Raw genomic sequence first — 17,920 nt, forward strand, 5'->3', positions numbered from 1 at the left:
GCAAGCTCCGCCTCCCGGGTTTGCACCATTCTCCTGCCTCAGCCTCCGGAGTAGCTGGGACTACAGGCGCCCGCCACCTCGCCCGGCTATTTTTTTGTATTTTTTAGTAGAGACGGGGTTTCACTGTGTTAGCCAGGATGGTCTCGATCTCCTGACCTTGTGATCCGCCCGTCTCGGCCTCCCAAAGTGCTGGAATTACAGGCTTGAGCCACCGCGCCCGGCCGTGGCTGTAACTTTCAAGATCTTCTTTTCTAGCAACCTTGAAACATGCAGTTGATTATCACTGGCTATATTCACTCTACTACCTGATAGCACACTAGAAATTATTCTTCCTATCTAATGTAACCTTGTACCTGTTGACCTATCTCCCTTCATACCCCCTTCATTTCTCCCATTCCTAGCCTCTGATAACCACTATTGTACTCTTCATTTTTATGAGATAAGCTTTTTTTTTTTTTTTTTTTTGGTATTCTCTTAATAAGTGAGATTATCAAGTACTTGTCTTTCCCTGTCTGATTTATTTTATTTAACATTATGGCCTCCAGGTTCATTCATGTTTTCACAAATGACAGGGTTTCATTCTTTTTCATAGCTGAATCATATTCCATTGCATATATATACCACCTTTTCTTAGCCACTCCTCCATTATGATCATATTGGTTGATTCATTCCTTTGATTATTGTGAATAGTGATGCCATAAACAAAGGGGTACAGATATTTTTCAACACACTGATTTCAATGCTTTTGGATACCCAGTAGTGAAATTTTCCAAATCATTTTATAGTTCTATTTGTTAAGGACCTTCCATACTGTTTTCCATAATTGCTATACTAATTTATATTCCCACCAACAACGTAAAATATCCCTTTATTCTATTTCCTTGCCAGGATCTTTTTTTTTTTTTTTTTTTTTTTTTTTTTTGTCTTTTTTATAAGAGACATTCTAACTCAGGTGAGATAATACTCTTTGTGGTTTTCATTTGCATTTTCCTGATGATTAGTGATGTTGGACGTTTTGTGATGTATCTGCTGGCCATTTGTATGTATTCTTCTAAGAAATGTGTATTTAGGCCTTTTGCTCATTTGTAAATTGGATTATTTGTTGTTTTTGGTATTGAGTTGTTCGAATTCTTTGTATATTTTGGACATGCACCTCTTGTTGGATGCACAGTTTGCAAATATTTTCCCTCATTCTGGGGAATATCTTTTCACTTTACTATTGCTTTCTGTGCTATAAAGATAACTTTTAATTTGATATAATTATGTTTGCCTCTTTTTGCTCCTGTTGGCTGTGCTTTGAAGGTTCTATCCAAAATTTCTCACTCAGACCAATGTCATGAAGTGTTTTTCCTATGTTTCCTTCAAGTATTTTCATAGTTCAACTCTTTAAGTCTTTAATTGAGTTCATTTTTATATGTGCTGAGAAATATGGATCTGTTTTTTTTTTTTTTCTCCTGCCTGTGGCTATCCAGTGTTCCCATCACTGTTTACTGAAGAAAGTCTCTTTTCCTCAATGTGTGTTCTTGGCACCTTTGCCAAAAATCAGTTGACTCTAAATGCACAAATTTATTTCTGGACTTTATTCTGGTCCATTGGTCTATGTGTATTTTTTTTTTTTTTTTTTTTTTTTTTTAGTCAGTACCATGCTGTTTTGGTTACTACAGCATTGTAGTTTATTTTGAAGTCAGGTAGTATAATGCTTCCAGCTTTATTCTTTTTGCTCAAGATTGCTTTGGTTATTCTGGGTCTTTTGTGGTTCACTACAACTTTTAGGAATGCTTTATCTATTTCTGTGATGACAGTTATTGGTATTTTGATAGGGATTGCATCAAATCTGTAGATCACTTTGGGTAGTACAAATATTTTAACGTATTTTCACATTCAATTTATAAGCATGGGTTATCTTTCCACTTATTTGTGCTTCCTCAATTTTTTCATCAATGTTTCTGGTGTTCCTTATACATATTTTTTCCCTGCTTGAGTAAACTTATTCCGAGATTTTTTTTTGTTGTTGGTGGTGATGTGATTTTTATGTGTGTGTGTGACTATTGTAAATGGGATAGTTTTCTTTTTTCAGATAGTTCACTATTGGCATATAGATATTCTACTAAATTTTGTAGGTTGATTTTGTATCCTGCACCTTATCTGAATTCATTTATTAATTTTAATAGTTTTTGGTGCAGTATTTATGTGTGTGTATGTGTATATATATATATGTACACACACATATGATCTTATCATCAGCAAACGGAGACAATTAGACTTCCTCCTTTCCAATTTGAATGCCCTTTATTTCTTTCTCTTCTATATAAAGCAAACTAAGCTAAGGAAATTTGAATCTCTAGACTGACGTTTGTGTACTCCAAAATCCATACATTGAAAGCCTAATATCCAGTGTGACGGTATTTGGAAATGGGACCTTTGGGAGTCACTTACATCATGAAAGTGGAGTTCTTATGGTGGGGTTAGTGCTCTTATAAAAAGAGACGCGAGAGAGTTTGCTTCCTCTCTGTTTGCCATATGAGGTTACAAAAAGATAATTGTCTGTAAGCCATAAAGACTGCCACCATCAGCAATGGATCTGCTAATGCCTTGATCTCAGGCATCCCAGCTTCCAGAACTGTAAGAAATAAACGTTTGTTGTTTAAGCCACCCAGTCTACAATAAATTGTTATAGTAGTGCAAGCTAAGACAATTTCCATTAGGAAAATAAAGACAAAATACACATTTTATATACTTACATATGTTTATTCTCTTTTTCTAATGAAATATACATACTAAGAAATAATTAAATCTTGTGTAATTGTTGTTACATATCTTAAATCTGCTAAACGTTGAGAAAAATATAGTATATAATTTATAATTACATAAAAATTTATTTAATTTAAAAATCATGTTTAAATTATATCTTAGCTATTTACATACATGTTTAGTAACTAGTTTACAATTGTAGCTGATGCTTAAAGAGGATAAATAGGGCTATTAGAATTTTGTTAAATATGCCTTAACATTGAATCCAAGTCACATTACTATAATAAAATTAGCATTATCATTAATGAAATAGCTTTTCGATATTATGAAAGCCATATTTTGTACAGTACAAGAACCAAGTGAAGAGGGAAAGTTGTAAGCGCTGTGAAACTTAAATCCTGGTGTTTTATCCCATTGACAACTAAAATTGCTGGTGATCTTCATGACCAGTTGATTTCTATTGGTTCTTCTAGAGTAACATTGTTCTGGGTCAGATCAATATTTAATATCTAAAAAAGTAAAATGATAATTACTTGTTTAATCAGAACCACATTTTTCTTATTTTAATGAATGATATTTCAAAAACAAGTTTTCTAATAAATAGTATATACCTTTATTTTCTTTTATATCTTGAGAAAGTTTTACTCTAGGAAAGTTTGCAACCATTTCAGCAACAATTTCACCCAATCTACCCATTTTATCTAAGGTTAAAATAAATCTCAGAAAGGTGGAGTTGCTGTCAAAAGATACTGAAAAACCCGTAACTCTTGGTCAATTTTATTGATTTCTATGACTTTACTCTTTTCACATAATTTCTAAATATGGAGTTATTTATAACTGCACTACATGAATCTCAATGCATCCCTTTTTCAAGTATTATCCAGACATTTTCAGTCAAAGTTTAGATTTAAAAGTGTTATTTTACCTCAATCAAAAAATATTTTATGATGCTTAATTTATTGCCAGTGATTCAATTTTGCATGTGTTACTTTATTTCACTGGAGATAATCTGAAGTAGACTGTAGAGAGATTATTATCTCTATCACGGAGATTATTAAGTTGCTGTAGTAAAATGATCTTCTGTCATAGTTTTATGATATGATGATTTCAGAAGACTTTACCATTGCTGCTTTTTGTCCAATGAACTGACAAGATTTTCTGTGCTTTAGCTCAGCAAGTTTGGATTCAGTCATCAAATATGCAAGAGGAGGGGAGGTGAATCCTTTACTGCCTACCACATACCAGGCCTTTTCATAAGGACTTTATAAAATTTAATCTTCCTTAAAACACAGCATATCTGGATTAATTTACCACACTTGATAAATGAATTTAAAAAGTAATAGTTAAAGAATTGAGTATTCGTTAGACAGGTTTAAAACAGATCTAAACTATTTTTTTAACTTAAATGTAGAAAGCAAAAATACACCACGTAGCTTTTAATACTTTTTACAAAAATCAGTTGGACATAATTGTTTCTACAAAAATGTTTTAAAAATTATATTGCTAGAGCAATTAAATAATCTCTGTCATAAATTAAAGGGCAAGCAGGGTAGAGAAAGAAATTGATCATCCTCTCTTCCTTTCCTACGTATCTATGAAGGCTTGGAAAACAGTAATTGCTCATAAATATTGAGTTTATTTAAATACATTTAGAAGGAACTGCTCAGAGTTGTTGGTTAAAGTAAATGTATATTTCGTCATCACTGAGGTAATGAAACTCAAATATTTGTTCTCAATGCTTAAAATTCTTTGTGAATGTTTTTAAAGAGAGTAGAAAAAGTGATTTTTAATGGTTTGTTTTTACGCTACATATTTGATCAAAACGACCTTGAAATAACACCCCAAAATATTAAATTATCTTATTTGGCATTGTTTATTTACTTTATTTTTACCATAAAAGTTGTGAGCTTAATTTTCATCATTGTAATTAGTAAATAAAAAGCAAGACATTATTTAAGCCAAACCATCTTTTATTTATCTGATTGAACATTGGACCGTCCAAAAAAGTGATTTCTAATTGTGATTGATAACTATTGAGTAGTTATTTTGGGGAATTAATTTTACTTCTTTGGGGACCTAATTTCTTTGTCAGTCACATAAGACTACTGGACTAAATCAGGTATTCTGGAATTTTATAAACAAATCAAATTTTAAAAATAAAAATATGAGTGTAAGGCACTAAGATATTAACTTTTATTTTACTGGGGAAGGACACATTAAATATATCAAAGTTGGGAAATTATATTTTATACTTCCCATCCTTGATATAGTTTTAAGAAAAACAGCGAGTTGTACTGCAAAAGCAGTAAGAAAAACATAGTTCCATATTAAAGGAAAACCCCACTTGTCAACAAAACAGCAATAGCAGTAGGATGCGTGTTAAGTTTCAAAAAGATGGAACAGACTTTCAGGTGCTGTTTAACTCTGGCATTCTCTGACACCTACAAGGATCTAAGACTGCGTCCAAGACGGACTTTTTTTTTTTTTCTTTTTTAGGTTCAAGTTAGTCAAACAACTGACTATTTTAGAAGTTAAGTTCATTTAAAGTGACTGATTAATGGCTCTTTGTTTTTACCCAAGTTTAAACAGAAAGGGTGGGTACACACACATTTACACAATTTTAGTAGTGCATAAGTGCATAAGTAGGCCTAAACTTAAAATGAACACTTAAAACAGTTAGCTGTTTTCTAGAATATGTGTTTGAAATTCACCTTTGCAAGCCATAGATTCACAGAATTTAGAACCGGAAGGAGCTTAAGAGATTGATCATTTACTTGATTTTTTTTTTTTAATTCAATTAGATACAACAAAAGGCCTAAAGTTTTTTGTTCAAGGTAAAGAGCTAAATACTGGCAGCAATGATGCTTTAACACAAGAATCCTGACTCCTTGTGTAGTATCTGTATCATATGTATCACATTCCTGTATTAATGGGTGCTGACAGTTTCATTAAGTTTGCAAGAATTTTCAAATACATTTTCAAGACATATTCAATGCTTAAATGCAGATATCTTATTTTTAAAATGTATTTTCTGAGGCACTTTATCATATAGGGATAACAGTTATTTTAAGTTTTAATTTAATTTTGCTTTGATTGTATCATAATAACAATAAAATACATGTCATTAGATTGATTTGTATGACAGTTTATTAAGGATAATAATAAGGAAATAAACATGGAGGCCCAATGAAAAGGAATATATGAAGAATGTCGTAATAGACTCATAATTATGTTTCTTATGGATGAGAGATATAAGAAGTCCACGTAGATGCTTTAAATACGTACGTTTTTGAAAAATATCTTTTTATGTTACTTACCAGCTTGGTATTGTCTTCATTAAAAGGAAGCGAATTTTGATTTCCATTATACCTTAGAGTAACCACATTGACAGGAGTTCTTTTCCCCCATACATGAATGGACCCAAGCCTCGTTTCACTTTTATTTATGTAACCTCTTTTCAATATAGTGCTTGTTAAGGTGGTCTGTAAGATAAAGAAAAAGGAATAACATAAACACTTCATTTGCAAAAGCAATTCAATCTAAAAAGAAATACACAAAAGTATATTTCATAGTGTAATAAATTGTTTATCTGTGTATGTGATATAAGGTATTTTATATAATAAACATGAAAAAACTTCAAATGTTCTTCCTTTTTTCCTATGTATCCATTTATTGAGACAGGGTCTCCCTCTGCCACCTAGGCTCAGAAAGTTTGGATTCAGTCATCAAATATGCAAGAGAAGGGGAGGTGAATTCTTTACTGCCAGGCTGAAGTGCAATGGTGCAGTCATGACTCACTGCAATCTCGAACTCCTAAATTCCAGTGACCCTCTAACCTCAGCCTCCTATGTAGCTGGGACTACAGTTGCATGCCACCATACCTGGCTAATGTTTTTATAGAGATGGGGTCCCACTATGTTGCCCAGACAGATCTTGAATCCCTGACCTCAGGCAATCCTCCCATGTCAGCCTCCCTATGAACTAAGATTACAGGCATGAGCCACCCCACCCAGCTGTGAACTTCAAATATTCTTTAACAGAATTGCATATAAATAATCTTACATACCTGGTTTAAATTAAATTGTACAGATAAATATAGGTCTCTTTCATAGGTGTCTGTAGAGAGAGAGAGAGAGAGAAAAAAGTGATATATTGTTATTTCCAAAGAAGAACCATAGTAAATACCTGTATACTTTGCTTCTCTTTCCCAGTATAAACAGTAGCAAATAGTATCAAGGTGTATCTACTTTTTCTCTAAGCCTATTTAAGTAATTCAGATACAATTCAAGAAGCCCTGGAAATGAAGGATGAGTCACCAGGTAAGGTCCTAAGAAGACAAGCTAGGTGGTATATGTGTGTGTAGGGGTAATGATAAAGCAGTAACAAGTTGAAAATCACTTTCACATACAACACTGGGAAGGTGGCAAGAAGTGCACAAGTAGTCCAAAAATAAACAGAATTCAGTGATGATATCAATGGACACTTACTTGCCACCTTAGTGACTGACAAAATAATATAAAGGAAAAAAAGACATGGTAGCAACACATTCTAATGTCATTTGAAAAAACAAATTCAATTGTTAAGAGATTGTTACAGGTCAACTAAAATTAAACTGACAAAATATAGGTTTATAGCAACCTCTTTATGGTATAATCATTATTTTTTAGTTTTTATTTTTTGAGACAAAGTCTGGCTTTATCGTCCCAGCTGAAGTGCAGTGACACAATCATGGCTCACTACAGCCTGGACCTCCTGGGCTCAAGCAATAATCCCACCTCAGCCTCCTAAGTGTCTGGTACTACAGGTATTCACTACCATGCCTGGCTTTTTAATTTTTTTTTATCTTTGTAGAGACAGGTTCTCCCTATGTTGCCCAGGTTTGTTTTGAACTCCTAGACTCAAATGATCCTTCTGCCTTAGCCTCCCAAAGAACTGAGATTATAGTCATGAGCCACCATCACCAGTTTGAAGTATAATCTTGCTGTATTTAAAACCCATTTTAATGATAATCCTAGAGCTAAAACTTGTTAAATGCTATTTATCAAATTCTAAATACTTTATCACATTTACTCTGAAAGGTATGTTATTATTATTATTCCCACTGTATAGAAGAATAAAGTGGCTTTCAAAGCAGTTAAATAAATTGCCAAAGGTTAAAAAAAAAAAAAACCCATAAAAGCTAATTACTGTCAAGGTCTGGAATCAAGCCCAGTTTTCCTTGGCTTCTAAGATTGTATTCCTATGTAAAAACACAAATAAGCATACATAAGATAGAAAGAGCAAAGTAGAGTGAAATAAATAAAACAATATTGGAGTAACATTGAAAGAGCAATATATTTTAATTCTCTTCTCTCCTTATACATATCAGGGCTGTATTCATTAACCCACTAAAATTAATTTGCTATTGATTTTACCTATACTAAAATGGATATTCTGCCTAAAACTTTTTTATATATGCTAATGTATGTATGGCTAATTTAATATGTATTACAAGACATATAAGTGTCAATATTCCTTAACCATTTTAGTTCTTATTTTCAATATAAAATTACAGCTTAAGTTTTCATGAACAAACTTTTAAGTATAGAATTCTGAGTTAAAAAAGCAAAGGTGACAGCTATTAGGAAGATATGGGTAGCTTTGTTGTTTTTAATAAGAGGAAGAAGTATCTCACATATGATCTTAGGGACACACACATAGCTATTTCATTAAGATAAGTAGAAAAATTAACATTTTACTAAGCTCTAACTTTATTAATCAAGAATGGTCAAAATTTACTTAATGTTAAGTTTCAGAAGTTCATTTTGATTTACCTTTAATTATTTCACGATAATTTGTTACCACATTATAATATATCACAAAATTTGAACATATTTGTTTAAAAGAAAGAAGTCATTTCAGATAGGATGCCCATCAATTAGATTGTTGCGTTTGCTGCGAGAGAAAACCTCTTTGGAGATTCTGATCTAACAAATCCAGAGAATAAGCTTTTGGTATATATGATTATTGCTGTTAACTCAAGAAATTTCAAGGGATTATTTAAAAATATCTATACTTAATTATACCAAGTATACTGATATTGTGAAACATAACAAAATAAGTAGACCCAATTGGCAAAAAGCTATTTTTTATACTTGCATGAGGAGATCATAGAGAAATATTTGAATTATGCTCAGGGACTTTCCAGTGATTACAAAAAGTCTGCCATGAAACTTGAATAGGGTAAAGTCCACACCAAATGTTTTCATCTATGCCTTAGTTTGATAGGAAGAGCTGGAGAAAATTCTAAGAGAAGTTTTGTCTACCTAACGGATAAAATGAATTGACTTAATTTGTTAATTATGAGATTCAAAGATCCCAAGTTGCAGACCTAAACTTTACACCCTTGGGAAATTGAAGGCAAATTTCCTGTTGGATGCAAAGGGAAAGGCTGAAAACTTCATAGACCCTCAATTGTTGCAGTAATGAAGGTCAGAGCTCTAAAAGCAAAGGACTAACTCATGTTGGTATCTTCACTTTCTAAGTTACAAAATGTTATAAAGAGGGATTTATTTTTCCCAAGAATCTTGCTCTCTAGCATACAATTCTTCTATCAACTTTATTATACTTATTTACTAATGGATTATTTCTTATGGTTGCAGAATATTAACTATGATTCATCTTAAAAGATAAAAAAATGCATGTCTTTGCTATTAATGAGAAAACTATTATCTTTGGATAAGTTATTCAAATTGTAATATTAAATTGTAGAGAACTATCAACTTCACACAGATGTCAGTTTTTGTGATTAAAGTTTGTGTCAAGAAAATGTTCAGAACGCTCATCTAGTAGTACTAACACTATTAAATGGCAGTCAGTAAACCTATCCTCTATCAGTGTTTACATACAGCATAAAAATCTCCTATGGGAGATTTCTGAGTTTCTCCTAAAATTAATGAAACTTGAATGAGTCCTATAATCTGCATTCTTAGCAAGCTGTCCCAGGTGTTTCTGATAACAACAGCTAACGGATTTCACATGGCTAGGAGTTTAGAAGTTTAGTATGGTCTGGAGGAACAGTTATGAATGGAATAAGCCTAGATCTAACGTAAAATATATCTCCTCATGTAAAAAAATGCCAAATACTAATAACAAAAACAAACAAGCAAAAACAGTAGACATAAAAACACGGAAATCAAATTTACTTGAAATTGGTTTCTGGACTACCTCCTTGTTGTAGAGGCACCGCTTGTGCATTTTGGGGGCTCAGAAAGTGATTTCTTAAAACAAAGGTCCCAGAAGCAACACTGGAAGCAAAGTTTCTCCCTGACCTTCTCCTGCCTTCCTGTCTCTTGCCCCTTATTCTCTAGTCATAGAAACTAGAATTCCTTTTCCCAAAGGCGAGTCATAGAAACTAGAACCCTTTTCCCCCAAAGCTAGCTATAAAGCCTAGAAATGTTACTCTCTTTCCCTGCTTTTCTGTAACAGCTGGCCATGAGGAAATTAACAACCTCCTTCCAGAGGGGTCTCACCCCATACCTGAGAGGAAGAAACGCTAAAATTAATAATCCAACAAGAATGTGGACAGGCCTTGCTAGATTTCCTCACTCAATCTGTTTCCATTAGCTTATACCCTTTTTGTCCAATCACATTTCTACATGGCAGTTCCTGTTTCACTGAAACTCAGAATACAGTCTGAGAGCGTTCTCTGTGTCTTTGTGCCTTTATTCTGAAGGTTCCTGTTTCACATAAAACTATGATTACATATGCTTGTTATGCTTTTCTCTTGTTAACTTGTGTTTTGTTATTATAGAGGTGTTGGCTCTGACCTTTATGGTAAATGAGGAAAAGTATCACTCCTTTTTGTCCCTACAGCATCAATATTTTGCACATATAATAATGTGGTTATTCAGCTAAGTTAACTTTATATATATGCCAAGTGTCTGTTATGTGAATAGCACTGTGCTAGCTTCTGGAAGTACAAAGATAATAGATACGTAATTCCTGACCACACAAATTTCTTACCTAGGCACTTACCATAGGGATTGACTAATTTAGGATAAGAAAAGTCTTTAAATGTTTGTGACATTGTTTATCTATTTAACTTGATTCAGTGAATTTAGTAAAAACTTTTAGCCTTGAATGATATTAATAGCCTTGTACTCAGCTTCCAAAGAAAAATAATAGAAAACATAAAAGTAATGTGATAAAATATGTCATCAATTAAATTTATCTACTAAATAGAGCACTCACCTATACTCTCTCCATCATCCCAAAACAGAGAACCCTGTGCCGTCTGATTATCATCTGCAGCAACAATGAGCTTCATGTATTTTTGTCGACTATAAGAAAGAAATATATAATTTTACCCATGTTTGTAGGATAGCGTATGTCTAGGTATGATATCATATGAACATAAGGATCTACAGGAACACAAGCATTAAGGAGTGTGCAAATGACTTAGACCGAGAAAATTAAAGCATTCCCATTTTTTCTAAATTAGTTAACAGAAATTATATAAAACAATAAATTTTTTCGTATTTAGCTGGGTGCAGTGGTTCACATCTGTGATCCCAGCACTTTGGGAGACCGAGGCAGGCAGATCATGAGGTCAGGAGTTCGAGACCATCCTACCCAACATGGTGAAACCCCGTCTCTACTGAAGTACAAAAAATTAGCCAGGCGTGGTGGCGGGTGCCTGTAGCCCCAGTTACTTGGGAGGCTGAGGCAGGGAAACTGCTTGAACCCAGGAGGTGGAGGTTCCAGTAAGCCAAGATTGCACTACTGCACTCCAGCCTGGTGACAGGGCGTGACTCCATAAAAAAAAAAAAAAATTATTCGTATTTAATAGGAAATATCATGCATGCCTTTTGATCTCAAGAGTTAACATAATGTAACAAATCAAAAGTGGCCTCATTGAAAGTAATTAAAACCACGTTAAGTTTATTAATATATTTCCTCATGCCTCTCTTGGGTAATCCTGTCATTAAGCATTAAACATGAAACAATTTTAATAGCATTTTTAAATCTTTTATGACTTAAGCCTTCCTCAGATTTCTGTACATAAATAACTGAGTTATCACTGGTTAAAATTAATAAGAATGTATAAAGTAGTCTCCAAGTTCTAAGTTACGTCCTTGTAATAGACAATACCTTTCAAGCATGTTTCTACATAGGGCTATTTGTGAACTAAATACTTGCTTCCATGTTAAATCTCCAGCAATCTTTGAGAAGCAACTTGATTTAGCAGCCTCATATTGTTTGAAATAATTTATCAGATCAAATGTTTTAGCTGTCTGCCTTTTCCAATCACAAATGCTAAAGAATATATGGCCATGGAAGTCTCCTAAAATTTCCAGAATCTCTAGAGTTCAAATCTCCACAGTAATTTGATATTTTTCAGTGAAATATATTAACATATCTTAGCATGAATAGGTATATGAATTTCAGTTCACAGTCACTAGGGTTTAAAAATAATTTAGAAACATCAAAAATATGGCTTAACCTGCAATTTCCCGACATATACTAAAACTTGTGATTAGAAAGAGTTTTACAACTTTTTATACTGTACAATGATCTGTCTTCTCTCTCATAAAAAAAAATAAGGTTTATTCAAGGCACAAGTTATGAATGGTCTCCTCCATGAAGCCCTCACTTTTCAGGTACAATGATGTATCTCCTGTTTAACTGATATTAGGATAGAATATTAGTAGAAACGGACCGGGGTAGGTCGAGGAGATTAGAATATTCTGTTCATGCCAACTGGGGCTGTCAGCATATAGATGACCAAGAGATGATACAGCACAAAAAGAGAAGAAAAACAGAGACCGCGTCCTCTAGAACTTGAATGTTGAAGCAAGGAATTTTGCAAGGGAAATAAAGATTGATTGGAATAAGAAGTTTACACCTACGTCAGTCTGAGAACACAGAGCAGATCCATTGTCCCTGGTAAATTGGACCTATTGCTGAATGATAGAAAGAGAAATCCAGGTCGAGGTACTCAGGCAAAGAAGAGAAGGGCCTGGCCAGACAATCAGTTATAAAAATGGTGCTAGACAGAAAATCTGGGATAGGCTTCATATTTATATAGGACAAGGTCATTAAGAAACAGGTCTGGAGTTCCAGACCAGCCTCACCAACATGATGAAACTCTGTCTCTACTAAAAACAAAAAATTAGCCAGGCGTGGTGGGAGGCACCTGTAATCCCAAATACTCAGGAGGCTGTGGCAGGAGAATCACTGGAACCTGGGAGTTGGAGGTTGTAGTGAGCTGAGATAGTGCACTCCAACCTGAGCAACAGAGCAGGAGTCAGTCAAAAAAAAAAAAGAGAGAGAGAAAGAAAAAAGAAAGAAAAAGAGAAAGAAAGAAGAAAGAAAGAGAGAGAAAGAAAGAAAGAGAAATAAAGAAAGAAAGAGAAAGAGAGAAAGAAAGAAAGAAAGAGAGAAAGAAGGAAAGAAAGAAGAAGGAAAGAAAGAGGAAGGAAGGAAGGAAAGAAGGAATGAAGGGAAAGAAAGAAGGAAAGAAAGAAAGAAAAAGAGAAAGAAAGAAGAAAGAAAGAAAGAAAGAAAGAAAGAGAAAGAAAGAAAGAAAGAAAGAAAGAAAGAAAGAAAGAAAGAAAGAAAGAAAGAAAGAGGAAGGAAGGAAGGAAAGAAGGAATGAAGGGAAAGAAAGAAGGAAAGAAAGAAAGAAAAAGAAAGAAAGAAAGAAAAAAAGAAAGGAAAGAAAGAAAGAAAGAAAGAAAAGAAAGAAAGAAAGAAAAAGAAAGGAAGGAAGGAAGGAGAGAGAGAAAGGGAAAGAAAGAAAAGAAAGAAAGAAAAAAGAAAGAAAGAAAAGGCAGAGGAGAGGACAAGAAAAGAAAAGAAAAAGGAAAAGAGAAAACAAAAGAAAAAAGAAAAGGAAAGAAAAGAGAAAAAAACAGGTCTGGTTCCTCTTGGATGGCAGGACACTTAGTAGTTTGATGGAGTAGTGATACTGCCCGTGAATGTCTACATTTTCATGGACTATAATGAGTCAGGAAATATATCACAAGACAGACAAAGAGAGGCAAAGAAAGGGAAACAGAAAATTAATGGAAAAGAAAGGGACACCTCCAAGCTATACTGACTTAAAGTTTATAAAAAGGTTCATCAAATGGAATATTATTCAGTGCTAAAAAGAAATGAGATACAACCCAGGTATCTCATGGAGGAACCTTAAATGCATATAGCTAAGTGAAAAAAGTCAAATTGAATGGTTACATACTGTATGATTCCAACTATATGACATTCTGGAAAATACAATTTTATAGAGATAGTAAAATACCAGTGGTTCCCATGGGTTGAAACAGCGATGAATAGGTGGCAAATAAAGGATGTTTAGGGGAGTAAAACAATTCTAAATGACACCAGTGGTGGATGCAGGTCGTCATACATTTGTTTAAACCCAGAGAATCTACAACATCAACAGTGAACCCTAATGTAAATTATAGTCTTTGGTGATAAGTGTTAGTGTAGGTTCAACGACTGTAACAAATGTGCTACTCTTACGGGGGGTGTTGAAAATGAGACAGGCTATGCACGTGAGACAGCAGAGGGTAAATGGGAAATCTCTGGACCTTCTCAATTTTGCTCTATAAAATTGCTCTAAAAAATAAGTCTTTTAAAAAAAGTTCATCAATATTTCATGTTTTCATAAAATGATCTTCATAATACTAGATCTTCCACATGTCAGAAGCAGAAAAGTAGGGTAAAACCTTGTTGAGGCAATCATTCAAAATATAAGACATTAATTTGTCATTACTTCTGCATATTATAGATAGATCATAAAGGTTTAGTTTATATTTTAATCTGGGAAGCTTTCTTACTTTAAGAGGAAATATCCTGTTGGAAGACAGTCTTCCATGGGTCTCTTGCATTTTTGTATGTCATATGCAGAGGCACTGACAGCCTGTCTTCTGAGCTGTCTTTTCAGGGATGTTTTAAAAGTGAATAGCATTGAATGGCAGGGTTTAAAAAAAATTCTTAATATTTCTTCTTACTGTCCAATATAAAAAAGATAATCTTTTTTTCAAAACAAATAATGGACAGATTTGTTTGTAGTCTTATTAAAGACACTGTTTTCCTAAACTTGGGATTTCTTGTTTGTGACATAGACCCCCTACATGTGCAACGCCTGCCTGGGCCTCTCCATGTCATCCCCATGGGACTTGGTGGAAAAGAAAACCTGATGCTAAGATAAAGTTCCTGTTTCTTGCTATGTCATAAACCACAAACACCTTTGTCTCTGACCTGGCAATCATAGTACTGGGGCAATGTAGAAGCTTGGCAATGGGGTAAAATTTCAAACCTTTTCTATTTCTTAACAATGCTAGCATGTTGTATCTCATAATTTAACCTGAGCTTTGTAAACAGTTCACTTACCTGTAAAATGTGTTTTGAGCTGGCTCTTGACATGGTAGGATGTGACCACCACGGACATGTAGGTTTATTGTCTCAAAAGGAGCATTAAATGTATAAAATTGTCCTCTGACACCAATATCTTCGCCCTGGAAAAGAAAGGGATGGAAAGAAGAACAGGTGGAGCAAGAAGTGGAATCATCAGCAACATTGGTACTTGAGGATATACATTTTAAAAAATCAAATGATACACTTTTAGATTTAAAAATTAACATTTATTCAGAAAATCTTAATTTGTTTCACTGTCGTAACCATTTTACTCTCTCTCTCTCTCTCCTTCTACATATATATATATATATGTATATATGTATCTCATAACATGATGTTGTATACCTTAAATATACACAGTGGAATTTATTTTTTAAAAGTATATCTTTAGAATCTAGTTAAATATAAGTCTTTATGATAGCTTTGAAAGTCATTTATAGTGTTGTTTTTGTGGAGCTCACATGCCTAAAGTGTGTGGATTTTTGAAAGGTCACAAAAGCTCTCCTTGACTTATGTACATTATTCTTGGAAGGACTGCACTACCTTTAATGATCATTTTACATATCCAATAAAAGGCAATTATCTTTTTGTGTGTAATGTGTAATTACCATGTTTATTTGCTAAAATAAATCAATGACTACACAACAAAGTGCAGCAGAATAAATTAACTCTCTTTCACTGTGGGTTAATCCAGTTCAGTTATAATTTACCAGAAATGTTACTTTCCACTCTTTTTAAGTGGAAAGTAAATCCAACACACCATTAATGAAAAGGCTGGGACCAAACAATTACCCATTTCTGTTTAGTCAATTCCCCAGAATTCCTTAAATACTTACTGTATGGTAGTCAAACCACCGAGCATTGGGGACGTAGGCATTTACAATTTGAACATACTGGAATGTAAATAAATAGCCATTAATTGTATATAAACCAAATAAAATTTTGTAAACAAAAATATGTGGTAGGACTTACAGGTTCCAGTACTGGGGTAACCATAAACGCTGGACCCCATAAGAACTGCTTGAATATATCCCAGGTTGGTTTTTCATCAAAGAACCTTGACAAAATTATCACAAATAATTAAATTAAAACAAATAACTTTCTAATACCATAAAATCATTATTCAAATCATATTTTGTATTATAGACTTTTCTGGATTAAAATAAAAACAAAATGACAAAAAAAATTAAAAATGTATCAGTTGGATTGTAATAGTACAATGTGCAGCAGCATAATGCTTTATGAGTAAATCTAGACTATGACTAAATTTCCTGAGAAAATAGAGAATTGTGATGGACATGTAACATCAACTAAATGAGAAATTACTTTGGAAGAGAACTAATAGAGGTACAAATATTAACTTTGTCTAGTATATGATCAACAAGTTAAAAAGCATATTAAAAACACTCTGGAAGAAAATTGTGAGACATATTATAATAATTTTAATTCATTAATTTTAATAACAGTTTGCTTATCCTACTTAATAAACTCTCTGAATAGTAGATTTACATGTTCCTAAAGGCTCTGTAAGATGTTAATGGATTTCTGAATTTGAGATATAAATGGCTAGGAAAAACAAAAGTTTTTTTTTTTTTTTTTTTTTTAATGTTTTAAGAGCCACTGTTAAATGTTAACATTTCTTCTCCAATTGAAATGAAAAAGAAAAGTTATAAAATTTGTTTGTTCTTTTGCTGTGGTTTTGTTTTGTCTTATTAAAAGCTGAGATTAATGCTGAATTGGAAAGCTGGGCTTACTCCTCCATAAAATCATGAAAGTAGGAACTCAGGTATTCTCAACAGGACAACAGTCTGTATAGTTAATAATAATATTTCTGACTAGTGACTCAACCCAGAGCTGATATGCCGATTATCCTGGGAGGTAAATAGGAATAGCAAAAAGGGTAAAGTCTGTAAATAAAAAGGAGATCAATAAAATGTTATCAGAAATAAAGAAGGGATTATGGTAGATGACAAATTAATAAAGCAACCAGAACATAATTTGAATCCAGAAAGAATCTTTTGTTGTTGTTTTAGGAAAACTGGATCACTTATCTTGTCATCAAAAGAGAAGGCATACCAATTAACTTATTTGGTAAATTTACTTTGGGTATTTTTTTTTAATTTAGGTAAATATTTGCCTTTTTAAAATGCGCTTATCAATAGTGAAATCTAACAAATCAGCTCATTCAATTATGTTAGTAATATAGGGTGCTCAAAAAGTTAAATATACTGTGATTATTCAGGTTTTTTTGTTTTTATATTTGATTGCATGTTTTGCTTTTTGTGATATCTACAATAAGAATTTGCTGTATTCAACTTCAAGTGGGTAAAAATTTTTGCAAATATGTTCCATGAAATATAATTTTTAAGGTTTGGTCATATATAAGTTTGAGCTTTAAGAGGTTAATCCAAAACAAATTTATAAGGCTAATATTGACACTGTTCCTGTATATCTTATTGGGATACATCAAGGAAAAGGTGAGATGGTCTCCAGTCAGACATCTGTATATAGCAGATTACATAACTGCAGTAAACCTTGATTAATTAAATCATGAGAGGCATTACTTATCTCCCTACAAATGTTGAGAATACTCAATGTAAACACATATACAAAGCATGTAGAACAATACCTACTATACAGTAATTATTCTGAAATAGAATTATTAGTTTTTAATAACTAATGAATATGTGGTTCATTCTTCAATGGTTTATGCTAGACTATTAATGGACATATTTGTGTAAATGCTTTATTAATCAAAAATGCATGC

At 33.0% G+C, this 17,920-nt stretch overlaps 1 protein-coding gene across 1 annotated transcript in view; it reads right to left on the reverse strand.

Annotated features, from left to right (window-relative positions):
- Window positions 1-2,814: 2,814 nt before the first annotated feature.
- Window positions 2,815-17,920, reverse strand: part of LOC105466450 (sucrase-isomaltase) — a 98,923-nt gene continuing 83,817 nt past the window's right edge. Inside the window, exons 41-47 of the mRNA XM_011715428.2 lie at window positions 16,126-16,210; window positions 15,990-16,046; window positions 15,130-15,254; window positions 10,984-11,072; window positions 6,818-6,867; window positions 6,069-6,233; window positions 2,815-3,260 (exon numbers count right to left, since the gene is read on the reverse strand). Coding sequence (XP_011713730.2) covers window positions 3,192-3,260; window positions 6,069-6,233; window positions 6,818-6,867; window positions 10,984-11,072; window positions 15,130-15,254; window positions 15,990-16,046; window positions 16,126-16,210 — 640 coding nt within the window. The 3' untranslated portion in view covers window positions 2,815-3,191. The remainder of the gene's footprint in view (window positions 3,261-6,068; window positions 6,234-6,817; window positions 6,868-10,983; window positions 11,073-15,129; window positions 15,255-15,989; window positions 16,047-16,125; window positions 16,211-17,920) is intronic.

This window comes from Macaca nemestrina, chromosome 2 (genome assembly GCF_043159975.1).
Source record: "Macaca nemestrina isolate mMacNem1 chromosome 2, mMacNem.hap1, whole genome shotgun sequence".
NCBI lineage: Eukaryota > Metazoa > Chordata > Mammalia > Primates > Cercopithecidae > Macaca > Macaca nemestrina.